The sequence below is a fragment of the Populus euphratica genome, unplaced genomic scaffold (assembly GCF_000495115.2).
Source record: "Populus euphratica unplaced genomic scaffold, PopEup_1.0 scaffold203.1, whole genome shotgun sequence".
Taxonomy (NCBI): Eukaryota; Viridiplantae; Streptophyta; class Magnoliopsida; order Malpighiales; family Salicaceae; genus Populus; species Populus euphratica.
The window spans coordinates 49,398-66,680 of record NW_011499983.1 but is presented as its reverse complement, the minus strand read 5'-3'; the positions used below and the strand labels follow the sequence as shown (position 1 = coordinate 66,680).

The following is a 17,283-nucleotide window of genomic DNA, read 5'->3' as shown; positions in this document are numbered from 1 at the left end:
CACAAAAACAAAACAAAAAGAAAAATGTTGTTATTTTAATATTATTGTTAATTAAACCATATGCCTTTAACATTTTATTAATTGTATTTTCATAGAAACCAAGTGAGAAGAAACTGTAAAGAAATAAACCAACTATTAAAGCGCACAAGCATGAATATTAAAACTGCATCTGGTTCTTTTAAATGGTTCACCTGAAAAATTTAACAAAATAGGTTAATATAAATTGATAAAAACTAAAAATAAAAAAAAACAATTCAGAAAAGAGAATAAGCAGTATCAAATTTCTCATCTAACTTGGAAAGATAAAGAACTTGAAGGAGCGACTACCAGTTTTGATTTTGAGACAGAAATATTAAGAGATAAAGATTTAATCGAGAGATTGAATAAGAGGTAAGGGGTGGCAACTGGGTTTGCTAGGGTTGGAAGAAAAAACTAAAAAGTAAATCTATAAATGATAAAGATGAAGATTTGATCAAGAGATTAAACAAGAGGGAGGGAGTGGCCACTAGGTTTGCTAGGATCGGAAGAAGAAACTAAAAAATAGATCAGTAGATGGAAAATATGAAAATTTGATCGAGAGATTAAATAAGAGGAAAGGGGCAGCGGTTGGGTTTGCTAAGGTTACAAGGAGAAACAACCTGTAGATAGGAGAGAATAAAGATGAAGATTTGATCAAGAGATTGAATCATTGAACAAGAGGGAGCCAAGGGGTAGGTTTGATAGGTTAGAAGAAAAGACTAAAAAATTGAATTGTGGATGAGTTTGGAAGGTATTTATAGTACCAGTTTTTTATTTTTATTTGAACTGATTCGGTTCGGTTTATTCCGTTTCAACCTTTTAAAATAAAATCAATTCTAATTGTTTTTTATTTTTTCTAATCAATTTAATTGGTTTTTTTCATGGTTTGGTTTTTTTAATTATTTTTTTCTAGTTATCTCAGTTTAATCGGTTTTTTAATTTTTTTGCTTACGGGCAAAAAGTAGGTCTAACTCTTTTTTTTTTAAAAAAAGTAAAAATAAAAAACATTAATATTTTTAAATTATAATTATAATGAGTTAGCTAATTACTAGTCAATTTTTACACACTTATACCATATACTTTGTTTTCTTGAACTTAGTATAATTACAAAATTGATTCATCATCTCAATGAATCAAAGTTAAGTTCAAGTAGATAAAAAATTGACTTAAAAGGTTATGGATTTTTTTTAAAAATTTTTAAATTGTTAATAATAAGATTTGAATAGTAATATTCTTTCATTAACTAAAAAAAAATTATTAACTCATCGTCATATTGAGATAAACAAAATAAATTATGGTATTATAATGTAAAATAATTTTTAAAAGAGTTTTTTATTTTAAAATATATTAACATATTTTTTTATTTTTAAGATAAACACATTAAAATTATAAAAAAATAATAAAAAATATTAATTTAAAATTGTTTCAAATAAAACTCATGTTTAAAAACAACAAAAAAACAGGCCACCAGGATGTCAAAGAGAACCAAACCCCCTCCCACATATATCTATTGTACAGAAAAAACTGGAAACGACGTCGCTCCATTGCAAGTTCCAAGATGCCATAAATTTCCGCTCTAGTCTCAGAAAGTCCAAAATTCACTTGGCACCCACCCATCGCACCACACCACCTTTCCCAAAGAGAACCAAATCCCTCTCACCACCGAAAAGGAAGCAAAGTCGTCGACGATATTCGCGGCAGCGGCGGCCGAAAGCAGAGGTCAAAGCAGCTCTCCCAGCTTCGTGCGTAACATTGGAACTTGGATTTCTCAGACTCTGTTCTGGTCAGTTACCCTCAACTTCTGTTCCTTCTAAAAGTTTCGAAGTTAGGGTTTCAGTGTTAAGAAATGGAATCTGAGTTTTGCAAATTTCAATTATTGTTTTCTTTTGTGTGATTGAGAACTTGCATCATTTCAGGGATGTGAAAAGAGGAATTTTTTGCAATCGAGGGTTCGATTTTTGAATTAAAAAGAGAATGATGGAGTCTTGCAATTGCATTGAACCGCAATGGCCAGCTGAAGAGCTGTTGATGAAGTATCAATATATATCAGATTTCTTTATTGCACTGGCCTATTTCTCTATTCCTTTAGAGCTCATCTACTTTGTTAAGAAATCTGCCGTGTTTCCGTATAGATGGGTGCTTGTCCAGTTTGGTGCTTTTATAGTTCTTTGTGGTGCAACTCATCTTATTAACCTTTGGACTTTTAGTATGCATTCACGAACTGTGGCTGTTGTGATGACTACTTCCAAAGTTTTGACTGCGGTTGTGTCTTGTGCCACTGCGCTTATGCTTGTGCATATTATTCCAGATCTTTTGAGTGTTAAGACTAGAGAGTTGTTTCTGAAGAATAAAGCTGCGGAACTAGACAGAGAGATGGGTTTGATACGTACACAAGAGGAGACGGGCAGGCATGTGAGGATGTTGACTCATGAAATCAGAAGCACTCTTGACAGACATACTATATTGAAGACTACTCTTGTTGAGCTGGGTAGGACATTGGTGTTGGAAGAATGTGCATTGTGGATGCCAACTCGTACTGGGTTGGAGCTTCAACTTTCATACACTCTTCGTCAGCAGAAACCTGTTGGATATACTGTACCTATCCAACTTCCGGTGATCAATCAAGTATTCAGTAGTAACCGTGCTATGAAAATTTCACCAAATTCTCCGGTGGCCAGACTACGGCCTTTTGCTGGAAAATACATGCCTGGAGAGGTGGTTGCTGTTCGTGTCCCACTCCTTCATCTCTCGAATTTCCAAATTAATGACTGGCCTGAACTTTCTACCAGGCGCTATGCTTTGATGGTTTTAATGCTTCCATCAGATAGTGCAAGGCAGTGGCATGTTCATGAGTTGGAGCTTGTTGAAGTTGTTGCTGATCAGGTTTTAAATTACTTTATTTGTCTAATTTTTCATGGTTACATAATGACTTTTCCATTTTTCTAGGAAATTGCTAAATGAGACCTCAACATCGACATATCCACTTGCATCCACTTCACTTTTTTATTTTTATTATAGCAGTAGAGGTTTGCATAGATTGAGTTTCCATTTGATGGGTGCCCTCCAAGAAGGATTTTATTGAATATCATTTTAAACTAGAAGAAATATGCTACATTAGATCAACTTCGCTAATAAGTTTTCCATTAAATGCTGCAAAAGCTTTCACAGCTTGTCAGTGAGTGTTAAATTTAAAGAAAGTTGATGAAAAAGACATGCAATGCATGTGCTTATAATTTTAAGTATGCTCCATACCATTTAAAGAATGACAGCCTCAATCTGTTTCTGACTCACAAAATTTTGTGGTCAAACCAGGTAGCTGTTGCTCTGTCACATGCTGCTATTCTAGAAGAGTCAATGAGGGCAAGGGACCTTCTTATGGATCAGAATGTTGCACTTGATCATGCCAGGAGAGAAGCAGAAACAGCAATTCGTGCTCGCAATGATTTCTTGGCTGTTATGAACCATGAGATGAGAACTCCTATGCATGCAATTATCGCACTTTCCTCCTTGCTGCAGGAAACTGAGCTGACACCTGAGCAGCGTCTAATGGTTGAGACAATTCTTAAAAGTAGTAACCTTTTGGCCACTCTTATAAATGATGTATTGGATCTTTCAAGGCTTGAAGATGGCAGCCTTCAACTTGACTTGGGAACTTTTAATCTTCATGCCTTGTTTAGGGAGGTAAGATTTCTTTCTTCTTGCCAAGTTGTTTATATTGCACTGTAAATATAGTTATGTAAAATTTGTAAAGCTTTTGTTGGATGTGGGTTGGTGGATATGATACTTGTTTCTCCATTGCAGGTTCTTAATTTAATCAAGCCAATCGCATCTGTTAAAAAGTTGCATGTAACCTTAAATTTGGCTCCGGATTTACCAGAATGTGCCATTGGTGATGAAAAACGACTAATGCAAACTATTTTAAATGTTGTTGGTAATGCTGTGAAGTTCTCAAAAGAGGGAAGCATCTCAATCACTGCATTTGTTGCAAAATCAGAATCTTTAAGAGACATTCGAGCTCCTGACTTTTTTCCAGCGCCAAGTGATGATCACTTTTATTTGCGTGTACAGGTTAATTTCTCTGATGCTCAATTAATGATCTTTTACCTAGTGATGATGAGTTTTCTGTTCCTGGGGTTGGTGATGAATATCTTTTATCTTCTAGTACAGGTAAAAGATGCCGGACAAGGAGTTAATCCTCAGGAAATTCCTAAGTTGTTTACAAAATTTACACAAACTCAAACTTTGGCAACCAGAAATTCCAGTGGCAGTGGACTTGGCCTCGCAATTTGTAAAAGGTAATTCAATTTGTTGTTTTTATAATGCAATTTTGTATTAGCTCACCGGCACACAGTGATTTTAAATTCTACTATTTTTTTGGACTATGGTTTGATTTTCTCAGTTCTACTGACATTGAAATTGATTATTATATCTACATCTTGCATGTTTGTGATCAGATTCGTAAATCTTATGGGGGGGCATATTTGGATTGAAAGTGAAGGTTTAGGCAAAGGATGTACAGTTATCTTCATTGTAAAGCTTTGCATTCCTGAGCGCTCAAATGAATCTAAGAGTGCATTCCTACCTAAAGCAAATCATGGGCAGGCAGGTTTTCCAGGACTCAAAGTTCTTGTCTTGGATTATAATGGGTCAGTCAAATTTCATTCTCATCATTCTTTATATATCAATTTCAAGTTTGTGCCACATTTTTCTTATAAGGTTGCATTTGGTACGGGTTGAAAATTTGAAAGGAAAATGTCAAGGGAGTAAGATTTAAAGATGTACGAGACCAGTTGAAACTGTGTTATTTCAAATTTCAATTTTTTTTTTTATGTTTTTATATCGTTTAAATGTGCTGATTTCAAAAATAATTTTTTTTTTTAAATCAGTTTGATGCATTTCTAAGCAAAAAGTACTTTGAATGCCATTGCTATCATAATCCCAAACAGGCTAGTAATGTTAAAGGTGTAAAATATTTAGGAATGTAGTGTTGAAAGATGTTTGGTAGGAGTTGAAAAAAATATGGGTAAAAGGGGTCTTTGTATAAACCAAACCAAATTTTAAGCTAAATGAAATTACATATAAAAATTAAATGTTACTATACTCGTGGATTAAAATGAGAAGATGATGACAACTTAGTTAGGTGGGACTAGTTGCGGTGTCTAGAATGAAACATCTATATTTTGACTGAAGAGCCCCAACTTGTACATGAAAAGCAGCCTTTTATGCTCTAGTGTTTTGGGGCTTGTGTGCTCTTGTTAACAAGTCTCCATAGCTGCTGTGGCCTATAATCACGTGGTTGAAATGCTAACTTCTCCCATATCTTTGTAAAGCATAGAAAGTTTATAATTTCTTTGGTGGATGTAAAATGGCTAATTTTCCTTGGTGCATCAACATAGACATAGGTCAAAATGAAACATTGAAATCCAAGAGTCAATTTGAATTTAAACAAAAATGAACATGAATTTTATATCTTCATATCTTGGACATGGCATTGAGAGTTTAGCAGCGCAGACTATGCTTGAAGTATGTAAAGATTGTCAAACTTGTTTGTGGTTTACAGGGTTAGCAGGATGGTGACCAAAGGACTTCTTGTTCATCTAGGGTGCGATGTGACAACTGTAAGTTCAATTGATGAGTGCTTACATGTGGTATCTCAAGAACACAAGGTCTTGTTTATGGATGTGTGCATGCTTGATGGTTTAGAAGCTGCTGTCCGTTTACATGAAAAATTTACACAACATCATGAAAGGCCGCTAATGGTGGCACTTACTGGAAACACAGACAAAGTGATTAAGGAGAACTGCATGAGGGTCGGTATGGACGGTGTTGTACTGAAACCTGTATCTGTTGAAAAGATGAGGAGTGTTTTATCGGACCTCCTCGAACATCGGGTCCTGTTTGAAGCCATGTAAGTGGCGGTGATAAAGCACTAATTGGAGGGAAGCAAAAGCTGTAAGTCATCTTTTACGTTTTTTTTCTCTGTAAATACCACAATATTGGATCGGTACAGTGAAGTCGAGCACTGAAAAGAACAATACGTCCTTGCTAAAAGCTAGTTCATGTATTGTTTTGTGCAGCTACGGGCATTTTGGGAGTGGTTGCTGTTGTTTTTTTGAAGTATTTTTTATGTTGAAATATATTAAAGTGATATTTTTTTTTATTTTTAAAAAATTATTTTTAAAATTTAAAATATACAAAAAAATATTTTTTAACAAAATAAATTTAAATTTTTTAGAAACATGGTGGTTTGTATCATGTTTTCAAATGTTCTCTGCATATAAAACCTAGGTAGCAGAAACAGTCCTAGATTTGGGAAATTTGTGAGTGTCTTTGAAAATTAGTATATTTTTTTGAGGCCAGTGAGTAATTTGTAAAACAAACTGTCTTTGAAGATTGGGTTTGGTTGTGTTCTATTTGCTTGGAAGAATAGTCAAACACGGTATAAATAAAATGAAAAGAATTTCTTAAAAAAAAAGAAAAAGAAAAAGGAAAAATAAAATAAGCATGAAAAGAATGGATACAAATCAATCTTATCCTTTCATTTTTTTTAATGACTTTTTTCAGGGAGGAAAGCAAACTTTTCTTGTTTGTAATTTTCATGAAAAAAGAAGTATAAGCCGGAGAATTTTATGTTTTTTTAATAATTTTGATACTATTATATTAAAATTACTAAAAAATACTTACAAAAGCATCGATAAAAGCATTAATTTAAATGTTTTTTAGATAAAAAATATTTAAAATATATATAAAATATTTTTTAAATACCAACTAATTTATTGGTCCATGTTGTTTGTTGCGGTGAAATTAATTTTTTTTTGAATGTAAAAAAAATAATATTAAGAGTGTTAATTTTTTTTTTATAGTTTCATTAAAAAAGCCAGGTAATCAATCTTAAAATATATTAAAATAAATATTTATTTGAGATTACAATAATTTTATTAAAAAAAAACAATGCATTCTATTTCCTAACCTATCTAATCTAATATTGAAATACGAAATCAAAAAAATAATAATAATTAAAAAAATAAAGAATTAAAAACAAAAAAAAATAATTATATAGTTGTTGAGTAAATCCGTTAAACCTATGAATCAAGTAATTTAGACTAGCATGTCAAACCTATAAATCATATTATGAGCTTTATTGAGATTATTATTTATTTTTTAAAAATTATTTTTTATTTAATTATATAATAATAAAAATAAATAATTATAAAATCAAATATCATATATTCTAGTAAATATGTAATATACTGTATCCCATTTATGTTGGCTTGCCTATTTCTCATGATGATGAACATAAGCAGGAGAAAACCATAACATGGAAGCAAGAGGCTATGCTCCATTGGAGTTGTGGCCGCAGCAGCCACAACAATTGCTTTCCTAGCAAAGCATGCAAGTTTTATACAAGTATTAAAATTTATGTATTTTCTTTGTTATTGAAACTAATAAAGATTGAGATTGGTTTATTTAATGACTTATGTATTTATATACGTTGCATTTCTTATGCTAATGTGTTTTGCTTGTTTTGTAACAAGAGTGGAAAAACTTCTTAGTTAAAATAAATACTTAGTTGTTAGGCAAACACAAGTAGATAGACTAAAGAGAGGACTGTGTGCTTTTTTGTATATTGTGAGGTGCAAGAACTTGAGGTGTTTTTTCTTTATTTTTTTTTTTTATAATTGTGGTTATGATTATAATGACTATTTATTTGATTGTTTGTTTTAGGAAATCCAATTGACTCATCAATTTTATGAATCTAAGAGATCTCATAGCCCTATTGAAGGGTTTTGTATAGTTGTTGCGATGTGTATAGTTGTTGCGATGTTGCGATCGCAAAAATTAATTACCTGAGCTTCAAACACAATACACAATATAATATAAAGCAAACAAGTGGTTGGTCCTACAAGGAAGGTTCAAGTTACATTTTTATACTAAATAATATGTAATTTGAGGGATTTGGATGTTATCTGGGTTAAAGTAAAAGAAAACAAAAAACTATCAAATAAAATTTAATAAAATCAGAAAATTATAAAGAGAACAAACCTTGATCGCAAGCACATATCCACCTATAGAAATTAGAATTGATTGTGGAAATAAAATATCAATTTATATTCTAAATATTTATCTCTTCTTAACATTAGTTAGTTAACGGATTTACTGTATAACTAATCTTAATCATCAAACAACCACATTGTCCGCACTAGTAATTTGATTCAATGACAGCCTTTAAAATTAGATAAATTGATTAATTAAGAAAATATAACTGTCCACAGTCTATGTTTGATTTGATTGAATGTTCTCTCTAAAATTAATAATGTAGATCTGCCATAATTATTAAACTCAGTTGCTTTATAAGTTCATACCACAATTTCGGTTTTGATATCAAACTTAGCAATATATTATCTACAATAATAACTTAGAGTCTGCTTTAGCAATTAAAATAAATAATGATAGAAAAATAAGTATAAGAAAACAAACATATTCATTATATAAACTTAAAAGAAAAGGTAAAATAAATTCATAGTTCTTGAAATCTGAAGGTTTACATGTCATTGCAACTAAGAAAAAGTGTTTAGCCTTATATGTTTGTTGAACAACTAATTAAAAAGAAGAAAAAATGTATAATTTTGAGTTTCTCAGAGGAGGGGGCATTTTTCTTTTCTTGGCTGGCTACCTCCTTTCTCTTCTCTCATTCTTTTTATACTTTATAAAACCCTAGTCTTTATTTTACAAAATAGTCCTCTTTTAAGTAAACAGTTTACATTTAAGTAGTTCAATAACTATTTTTCTAAAAAAAGAGAAAAAACCTTGCATGAAATCTTCAAGCTTTGACTTAAAGAGCTAAATAGCTGAAATAAAAACTTGGATGTCGGTTTAGATGCTTTAAAACATAATTTGAACTCATTTTTTAACGAAACCTGTTTGCTGGTAAAATTTAGTTGTCATATTTGAAAACTCATATCTCCTTCATATGACATTGTTTTTGGTCTAAATTTGGAGCGTTTATAGACCTTTGAGTTAGGAATCCAACCAAATTACGTTTGCATTAATTTGGAATGGCCGAAGGTCAATATTGGCAGATCGCACGATTTGATTTTCAAGGTTGCGATTTCTATGCTTTTCCTTATTTTATTTTTTTCCCTTAGATGTCTAGAAAAGTATGAATGTTAACTTTTTAATTTCACTGGAATCACTTCATTTCAATCTCTAGAGCTCACGCTTTGCACAAAAAATCGACTGAAGGTCAAATCTGTCAATTACCTTCAATTTAATTCTTTTTGCATTTTTCATCCGAAAGTGCCTTCAAAACATAAAATAAAAAGTATCAAGGTATTTTATATATAAAACATAGACAAAACACTAGTTAAATATGAGTGAAATTATTAAATGATATGGTCGCATCAATAGTCATATCAATTGGCTCTATGATAATTCATACACATTTACTATAAAAGTATAATATCAATCTAATAATAATTGGAAGAATAGTGGTATAATATCAATCTGATCATATTTGGAAGGATAGTGATAATTTAGAGGGCCAAGAAATATTGAATATAGTCAATCGGGTCAACTTGTTCAACTTTTGACCTGGGTCATAAGAATAAGATAATATGACAAGTTAAAAAAAATATGAAGATCAATTTTCAACTAGCTTAATATTGAAAGATAAAATAAAAAAATCAATTAGAAAAAGTGGTCCAAAAAAATAACTCAAGTCAACCTGAATTAACTTGGTTAACTTATGACTTGGTCATGAGATAATAATAAATTTATAGAAAAAATAAAAAAATAAAAATTATAACTTCTAATAAATTTGATATTAAAGGTTGAAATAGAGATAAAAAAACTAAATTTTTAAGATCGATATATACTCCAACAGAAAGGAAATCAAATGTTTTTTCAAAATACAATTCTTAAAATAACATAACATTGAAGGATGAAAATTAAAACAAAATAATAAAAAAGAAGATTAAATTGTTGAAGGGTTAAATTGAGGGGGAAAAAGAAAAAGAAGAAAAATAAAATAAAATACTATTCTAATGATTAATATTTTATGGGTGTGGCTATAATGTAGAAAATCAAAAAAATTACGAAACACTACTTTTAACAAAATTTAATGTTGAAAGTTTAAATTGAGATAAAAAAACTAAATTCATGAGACTAATGAATTTCAAAGTACAATTTCAAAATTAAAATAATATTGAAGGATTAAAATTGAGAAAAATAATAAGAAAGAAGATTGGATAGTTGAAAGGTTAAAAAAATAAATATTATTTTGTGAGTGTGGCTACGATGAAGAAAATTAAAAAAAAAAAATTAAGAAGCACTATTTTCAATAAATCTAATATTAAAAGTTAAAATTGAGATAAAAAACTAAATTCACAAGATTAATATATACCCCAATAAAAAGAAATAATTTTTTTTCAAAATATAGTTCTAAAAGTAATTTAATATTAAAGAATGAAATTAATAATAATAATAATAATAATAATAAATATTAGATTATTGAAGGGTTAAATTAAAAAAATAAAAAGATAAAAAAGATAAAAAGCTTTTATAATGAATAATATTTTATGGGTGTGACTAAGTGATTTAGCCATACCTTTTAGTTTCTAAAGAGGTAGGTATGATTTATATGTGATTGTTTTTTTTTAAAAAATTATATAAATTATTTAAAAAAATATTAATTTTTTCAAAAGATTTTTCATACATGCAACTTCATATTTTTTATGTTTTTATTTAATAATATATATATCGGTTTCTATTATAATTTTTATGTGTTTTTGTATTGTAAATTTATTTAAATAGAGAAATTCATTAAATACAATAAGATAAATAACCCATCTTGTAATGTTAAATATTTTAATCTTTATTTATCATTTAATTTTTTATAATATTTTAATATTAGATATTTTATTATATGACCATCTAGTCTTTTTATTATATAATTAAATAAAAATAATAATATTTAAAAAAAAATTATAATCTCACATGAGTACATAATCACTTACTTTCTTGCATCCCAGCCAACAGTGCAACTAACCATCAGCACTTTCGCTTTCGAAAAGCATGTACACATCATTTTATATTGAGCCATAGCATGAACAAGACAAAATCCTTGCGCCCCCGCTTCCATCTTCATTATTAATATAGCATATATAGTTATAAAATCCCGACGACAACTCATTTTAAAACTCGTTGGAGGATAATCCTGATCAAGTTAAGTACTGGTTTTTTTCAGTGATCGAACTCTCTATGTAAGCTAGGTGTTATGATTATGCTATATTGTCCACCTGCAAAGCTAGAGCCTTGTTTACCGGGCTCTCCTCTTCATTTTTATCAGAAAGGAAAAGCCAGAGAAAAAGTGAACAGGTTTGCCCAAGAGTGCATGTGAGAAAATAGCTGTAGATTCTCTGCTTCCTTGTTCATTATTTTATCTTATGTATAATTTAAGTCTCTGGTGAGAGTGTGTGCTTCGAGGTGACTGACAAGCAACCGGCGCAGGCAGGAGGGAGGGCTTAACGCCGCGCTAGGCTGCTTTAAGAGACAGCCAGCGAAGTAACTGGGAATGGGACCGGGGACAGCAGGTCACCTCCTCCCCTCCCTCCACCCATTTTCTACCTGTAGTTTGCTGGCCGGTGCATTCACCTGGATAAGGACCACACTGCCTTCACTTTCCACCACCAAGGGCTTCAAAAGCTCAAGCTCGTCCCCGGGGTTGGAAAATGGAAATTGAGATCGAGACTTTATTAAGTAGAAAATGATAAAATAAATCTTACATATATATATATATATACTGTAAAAGTAATCTATTTCGAAACTCCTTAAACCAGTTTAACAATCAGCCCATTTACTAATTGCTTTATGATTTGAAAAGGGAAACATTAATTACTTCCACTTCTGATTCAAATACTGATGAGCAGGAGGGAAAATGAGTGAGCAATGAGTTAACTGTTATTATATATTTTTATGGAGTACCTTCTGCGCCTCGATTTGATCACAAACAATTAATTTACGTGTAAATTTATAGGAATTTATTTACCGTAGCATGTGTTGGGGTCCAAGGCAGCAGCGCCCTTTAAAAAGTTGTCGTCCAAATTCCAGCTGGTCCTCAAGAAAATTCTACTAGAAGTGGCAGACAAAACCCTAGCTAGTACCTTCTCCGAATACTCCAACTAAACTGTTCTCAGGAAACTCCCCATCAAGATCTTGGTGCCCTTTTGGATCAACCAAGTAAATAGCCAAAACGGGTCTTCCTCTGTGGATGCTTGGGTGGGGTGTGGATCGGTTACGTGCCGATATGAACCGTTTGCTGGCAATGCTATTCCACCAGGTATGTATATTAAGAATCTCAGAAACATGAAGATTAATTAAGGTGTTCATATGTTTCGGATATTTTTTACTAGTTTTTCTTCAGGTTTGTTCGCATTTCTCATTGCATAATTAATTAAGTAGAATTCATGAGATTAAATTTTGGGTTTGCTGTCTAGGGAGTGCTAGATGAGCAATTCTTGCAGCTCCAGCAACTTGAGGATGAAAGCTCTCCAAACTTCGTATCAGAAGTGGTCAATATCTACTTCCATGAATCCGAGAAGCTTTTACGGGATCTCAGAGGCCTCTTGTAGTCATATCTTCCTCTCCTAATACCCATTTTTCTTCTTCTAGCTAGTTCTGATCATGGCTATGTATGGATGTGTAGTGTTGATGATCAGTGCGATTGCATAATTGCAGGATGGATAGAGAGTTCTCGGACTACAAGAAAATGGGAACCAATTTGAATCAGCTCATGGGAAGCAGCTCCAGCGTTGGTGCCAAAAGAGTCAGAAATGTGTGCGTTGCCTTTCGAGCCGCTTCTGAGCAGAACAGCCGTGCTGGGTTAGCCCGCCCACCCCCATCCATCTATCGATCGCCCCCTCTTCATTCATGCCTGCTAACAAGAGATGTTTTGAGTTTCTTAATTCAGGTGCTTGAGAGCTTTGGAGCTGCTAGAGCATGAGTACTGCTACCTCAAGAACAAGTTGCACGAACTGTTCCAAGTGCGTACAATGCTCACTTTCCCAACACCTTTCAGACCTCTTTGCTTCTCGTTTTGGCATCTCTCGTATACATTGTAACATCAGATGTTAAACTCCGATGTGCAGATGGAGCAACGGAGAGTACTGGCAGCTGGAGTGACGTATCCACCGCAACCGCAGCATTGAAAGCAAAGATCATGACTTTGGCTTCCATTGGGCATGCATTCGTAATCTTTCCGTTTCAGGGTTTTTGCTAAAAACCAAGCTAGTCCAACAGATCCATTGCTCTACTTAAATTTGATGCTACTTATATATATATATATAGAAAAGATTTAAAGGGGGCTGTAGCTATTCTTAATTGCTTGTCTTTAAAATTTGAATCTGTGTGGTTGCATGCTTGAATCTGAGATGAAGTTGCATTTCTAGCTCTGATATCAGTTCGGCAGTATTTTGTACGTTCTGATATGATTGTTAGTTTAGGGGTCAGCCTTCATACCTACAGCCATACAATCGGCGGTTCTTTCTAGAACTGTCACCTTTTACAGCTACGATTTGTGACAATGGAATCAGTATAAAAAAATAAAAATAAATACAGACACTTATCCAGTGTTTTTAAGATTGTGATGTTTTCAGTGTTTTTTTTTTTTGAAAATATATTAAAATATATATTTTATATTTTTAATAATAACATTTGAAATAGTATTTTATAAATATTAATTATTTAACAACTCTTTAATTTTTTTTTTAATTTTTAATAACAACACTTTAATTTTTGTATAATTTATCAAAATCAGCCAAAAGCTTTGACTGTCTAGTCAGTGAACAGCTTATTAACTGAGGTTGGACCCTCATGTTCCTGAGCGGAAGGTTTCGGTGCTAGTGGTCAAAAGGGTAGTGTTGGTTCAGAATTCAGATTCTTCATTTTTTAAATTGCCAGTGAGGTATTTTTTTTTTAAATAGCATTTTATAAAATGTATTTTTTTTTACCAGTGAGAACACAAGAAATATTTGAAAAAAAAGGCATAAACTCATAATTTTATTTTTTAATATAAATGTTTCATTCTTCTAACACAATCAAAATAAAAAAATAAAAATGTTTTTTTATTTATAAAATAGAGAATAGAGAATTAGAACAAGGCGGAATTTGAAATGCAGTGTGTTTGATTTGCTGAAAATATTTTTTAATTTTCATATTATTAAAATATATATGATATTTTTCTAGCAATTGAAAAAAAAGTTCATTTGAAGGAAATATGTTTTCAAATATGAGAGTGGGAAATCAAATACCCAAACAAGACATACTTTATATAATATACATACACACACGCATAGCCTACATTAAAAATAGCAGAGCTATAAATTTGGATTTCAAGGAGTGAAAATCTTAATGAAATTCATTTTTTTAAAAAAAGATGAATAAAAAAATTTATATAATGTCTAAAGTTTTTCCAATTAAAAAAATACTAAAACATATATTAAACATAAAATACTAAAATTTGCACTCGACATTTAAATAAAAGATTTGTGAAAATAGTGATATCATAAAATATGTTTTTAGAGATGAAACTTAAAAAATAGAATATAATAAAACCTATTAAGGCTACTGCCATACCTAAATTTAAACAGTGAAACTGATAAAGTTGTGATAATTTTAGAATTTGATTGGATTTTTCATGACTATGCCTTGGGCTAGTAGAGTGACATGGCTTGACTTGGTGATGAAATGATGATTTGGCCATTTCTTAGATATCGTTTGGCATTGTGTTTAGAAAGCATTTTTGAAAAAAATGATACTTTTTTTTCTTTGAATTAGTATATTTTTGATGTTTTCAAATTATTTTGATGTGCTGATCTCAAAAATAAGTTTTAAAAAAATAAAAAAAATATTATTGGCATGCTTTTCTGAGTGAAAAACACTTTAAAAAGTAACCATAACCATACTCTAACATGCTTTGAGCACTTTGAAAAGTGGTTGACTTGACCACTAGTCTAGCAAGCTTTGTTGCAAAATAAATTTTCTATTATGACATGGAACTTTTTTATGTTAAGTTAACAAACAAAAAGGAATAAGAGTATGTTGACCAAGGACGTGAGCAATGAAAGAGATGAGCAGAGTAGTAGGTGAGTAGGTGTAGGACCATAAGAGCAGTAATGTGGCTCTTTTATATGATATGCTCTGCTTTGTGTTTGGAGTATTGTTATAGGGACTTGGTTTTTTATTGTGTTGTTATTTATATAAACTTACACGGTGACCATATGTATTTATAAACTTTATTCATATCAGTTTAACTCATAAAAAGTGGTAACAGGTACCTTGTGACGAGTTATTGGTCATTATACCATTGATGGAGATGTTAATGCTCGTCCTTGGCTAAGATGCCTTATTATGTCATTGATAGAGGGTTAGTGATTGATAGGTGCCTTTAAATGACATGTAGTAGCAAATAACCATTGATGAGAGAAATAAGATGCCTTTGCTCTGCATATAAAATTTAGTGTGTATTAGTGTGTAGTGCATGATGCCGTTTTGACTTTTTAAAATTAAAAACAAAATACATACATGTATGTATTAAGAAATTTTAGTTCACCATCATTTTCCCCTTCTAATGTGATCTTGGCTACATATCAAATGATTCATTAGGAGTGTTTATTGATTCTATTATAAGGTTTAAAACAAAGTGGATCCAAAAGAAGTTCAATGGGTTAAATCAAGAGACTTGGGTTAAAAATGTTTAAATCTACCATTCTAAACCTTTGTTACATTTTGGATCATATTTGAAGCTTCAAAATAAGTTTGGATGCCATTTCAATTGGGTTGGAGACTAGACATCTATACATTTCAACTGATATATAGTAAGCTTATTAATTCATCCTGACAAGAGAGAATGCCATGCTTAAAGTTAAGCCTAGAATCTGTCACTAAAGCAAAAACAGAAAATACATTATTTCTATAAGAGTTATGGATTCCATTCACTATAAGAAGTCCTTAATGTTATTAAGAACTTATGTGACAACCTTTAACTTACTTATTTTACAAGTATTCCACATCAAACAAGAAGAATTATTTCTTTCAAAAACTAATTCTTATTTTTCAAGGCATCAGATTTTTGTTAAATAAGGATTCTTTAACAAATATTTCTTGGGTATTTTTCAATATCACATGTGGAAAATGGTGAAAAAAATATATTAAACTATTGGTTTATTTATTTTTATTACTTTAAACCTAATTTTAATTATTTTAAGATTTATTTAAATTAGGTGCATGTCTGACCCATTAGTTTTAGGATTTACATATAAACACTCTTATATAAGAATTTTTATTTAGTTGGTGAATTTTTATCTAAGTTTGTCGTCTATAGTATGTTGTTTTTTTTTTTTTGGTGTGTGTGGTTGAATGATGCTCATATTAAGCTCTTAATTGAATTTGCAAAATTTTCAAACAAGTAATCAACTTCGTTGTGATTTATTATAGTTCTCGTTCACATCTTGTTATAAGCATGGATTGGGGGTGATCAATTATATATAATCTTGATTCTTCAAGGCAAATTTCTTGTTAAGTCAAAAGACATATCTTGGTTTGTCCAAAGGAATATTCATATGTACTTTTTCATTAAAGTGTATCTTGAATTTAGGTCCCAACTTATCAACCATATTTGAGATGTTGGAGAATAGAGAAAAAAAAAAGAAAGTTTATTTCTAAGGACCATATATTTTATGTATACAAATTATGGTCCGGTAAGAAAAAAATAGTATTTTAACATTCTAAGATAGTATGAGATAAAAATAGATAATAATAATATATAATATATATGATTCATTATGATTTGATTCAATTGTGTTAATGATGACTAAAAAAAGAGCTTATACTTATTTGAGATATAGTAGAAAGAGACAAAGGTTATGCTTTCAAAATGAAGATATTGTTTTTTCATTCTTGACTTAGAGGAAAACTTATATTGTTGCAAGTGTGTTGTATTATAAAGATCATCATTTTAGATCAAGATGTTTTTAGTGTGAAAAGAATAAAGAATTATTTTCTTTTTATGGTTTTAAAAGTTTGGAGTTGCCATTTAACATTACTAAAAACTCAAAATGATTTTTAGAATCTAGATAAAAGGATTGATTGTGTATAGGAAAGACAATACAACCCATCGTATATCCTATTGATTAGTACTTAAAAGTGCATTTTTATCATGGTTTTATATCATCATTTTGCACTTGAAGTATCAATAACTCATTAACTAAA

At 30.8% G+C, this 17,283-nt stretch overlaps 2 protein-coding genes across 3 annotated transcripts; both read left to right on the top strand.

The window, feature by feature from the left end:
• The first annotated feature begins 1,579 nt into the window (after positions 1-1,579).
• LOC105139911 (ethylene receptor) lies at positions 1,580-6,094 on the top strand. Of its 2 annotated transcripts, XM_011046543.1 has the most exons (8): positions 1,580-1,801; positions 1,935-2,901; positions 3,331-3,699; positions 3,820-4,086; positions 4,186-4,313; positions 4,473-4,703; positions 4,736-4,796; positions 4,969-5,067. In XM_011046543.1, the coding sequence occupies exons 2-7, from the start codon at positions 1,993-1,995 to the stop codon at positions 4,761-4,763; spliced, it is 1,932 nt and encodes a 643-aa protein (XP_011044845.1). In that variant the 5' UTR covers positions 1,580-1,801; positions 1,935-1,992; the 3' UTR covers positions 4,764-4,796; positions 4,969-5,067. The 2 variants fall into 2 exon arrangements, with proteins under 2 accessions (XP_011044845.1, XP_011044844.1); XM_011046542.1 differs by lacking the exons at positions 4,736-4,796; positions 4,969-5,067 and adding an exon at positions 5,579-6,094 and having other exon boundaries at positions 1,585-1,801; positions 4,473-4,664.
• A 5,977-nt stretch (positions 6,095-12,071) lies between these two features.
• On the top strand, positions 12,072-13,460 carry LOC105139912 (histidine-containing phosphotransfer protein 6). Its single transcript, XM_011046544.1, has 5 exons — positions 12,072-12,355; positions 12,513-12,643; positions 12,754-12,897; positions 12,986-13,058; positions 13,164-13,460. Exons 1-5 carry the CDS (start codon positions 12,287-12,289, stop codon positions 13,221-13,223), a joined length of 477 nt encoding a protein of 158 aa, XP_011044846.1. The 5' UTR covers positions 12,072-12,286; the 3' UTR covers positions 13,224-13,460.
• The last annotated feature ends 3,823 nt before the right edge of the window (positions 13,461-17,283 follow it).

What these genes read in the sequence shown, in the direction of transcription:
- LOC105139912 (XM_011046544.1), top strand. Translation starts at nt 12,287, where the DNA reads ATGCTTGGGTGGGGTGTGGATCGGTTACGTGCCGATATGAACCGTTTG. An exon ending in CGGGATCTCAGAGGCCTCTT is followed by an intron (nt 12,644 to 12,753) that starts GTAGTCATATCT and finishes GCATAATTGCAG; the next exon opens with GATGGATAGAGAGTTCTCGG. An exon ending in AGTTGCACGAACTGTTCCAA is followed by an intron (nt 13,059 to 13,163) that starts GTGCGTACAATG and finishes TCCGATGTGCAG; the next exon opens with ATGGAGCAACGGAGAGTACT.
- LOC105139911 (XM_011046542.1), top strand. Translation starts at nt 1,993, where the DNA reads ATGATGGAGTCTTGCAATTGCATTGAACCGCAATGGCCAGCTGAAGAG. An exon ending in ACTTTTATTTGCGTGTACAG is followed by an intron (nt 4,087 to 4,185) that starts GTTAATTTCTCT and finishes CTTCTAGTACAG; the next exon opens with GTAAAAGATGCCGGACAAGG. An exon ending in CTTGTCTTGGATTATAATGG is followed by an intron (nt 4,665 to 5,578) that starts GTCAGTCAAATT and finishes TGTGGTTTACAG; the next exon opens with GGTTAGCAGGATGGTGACCA.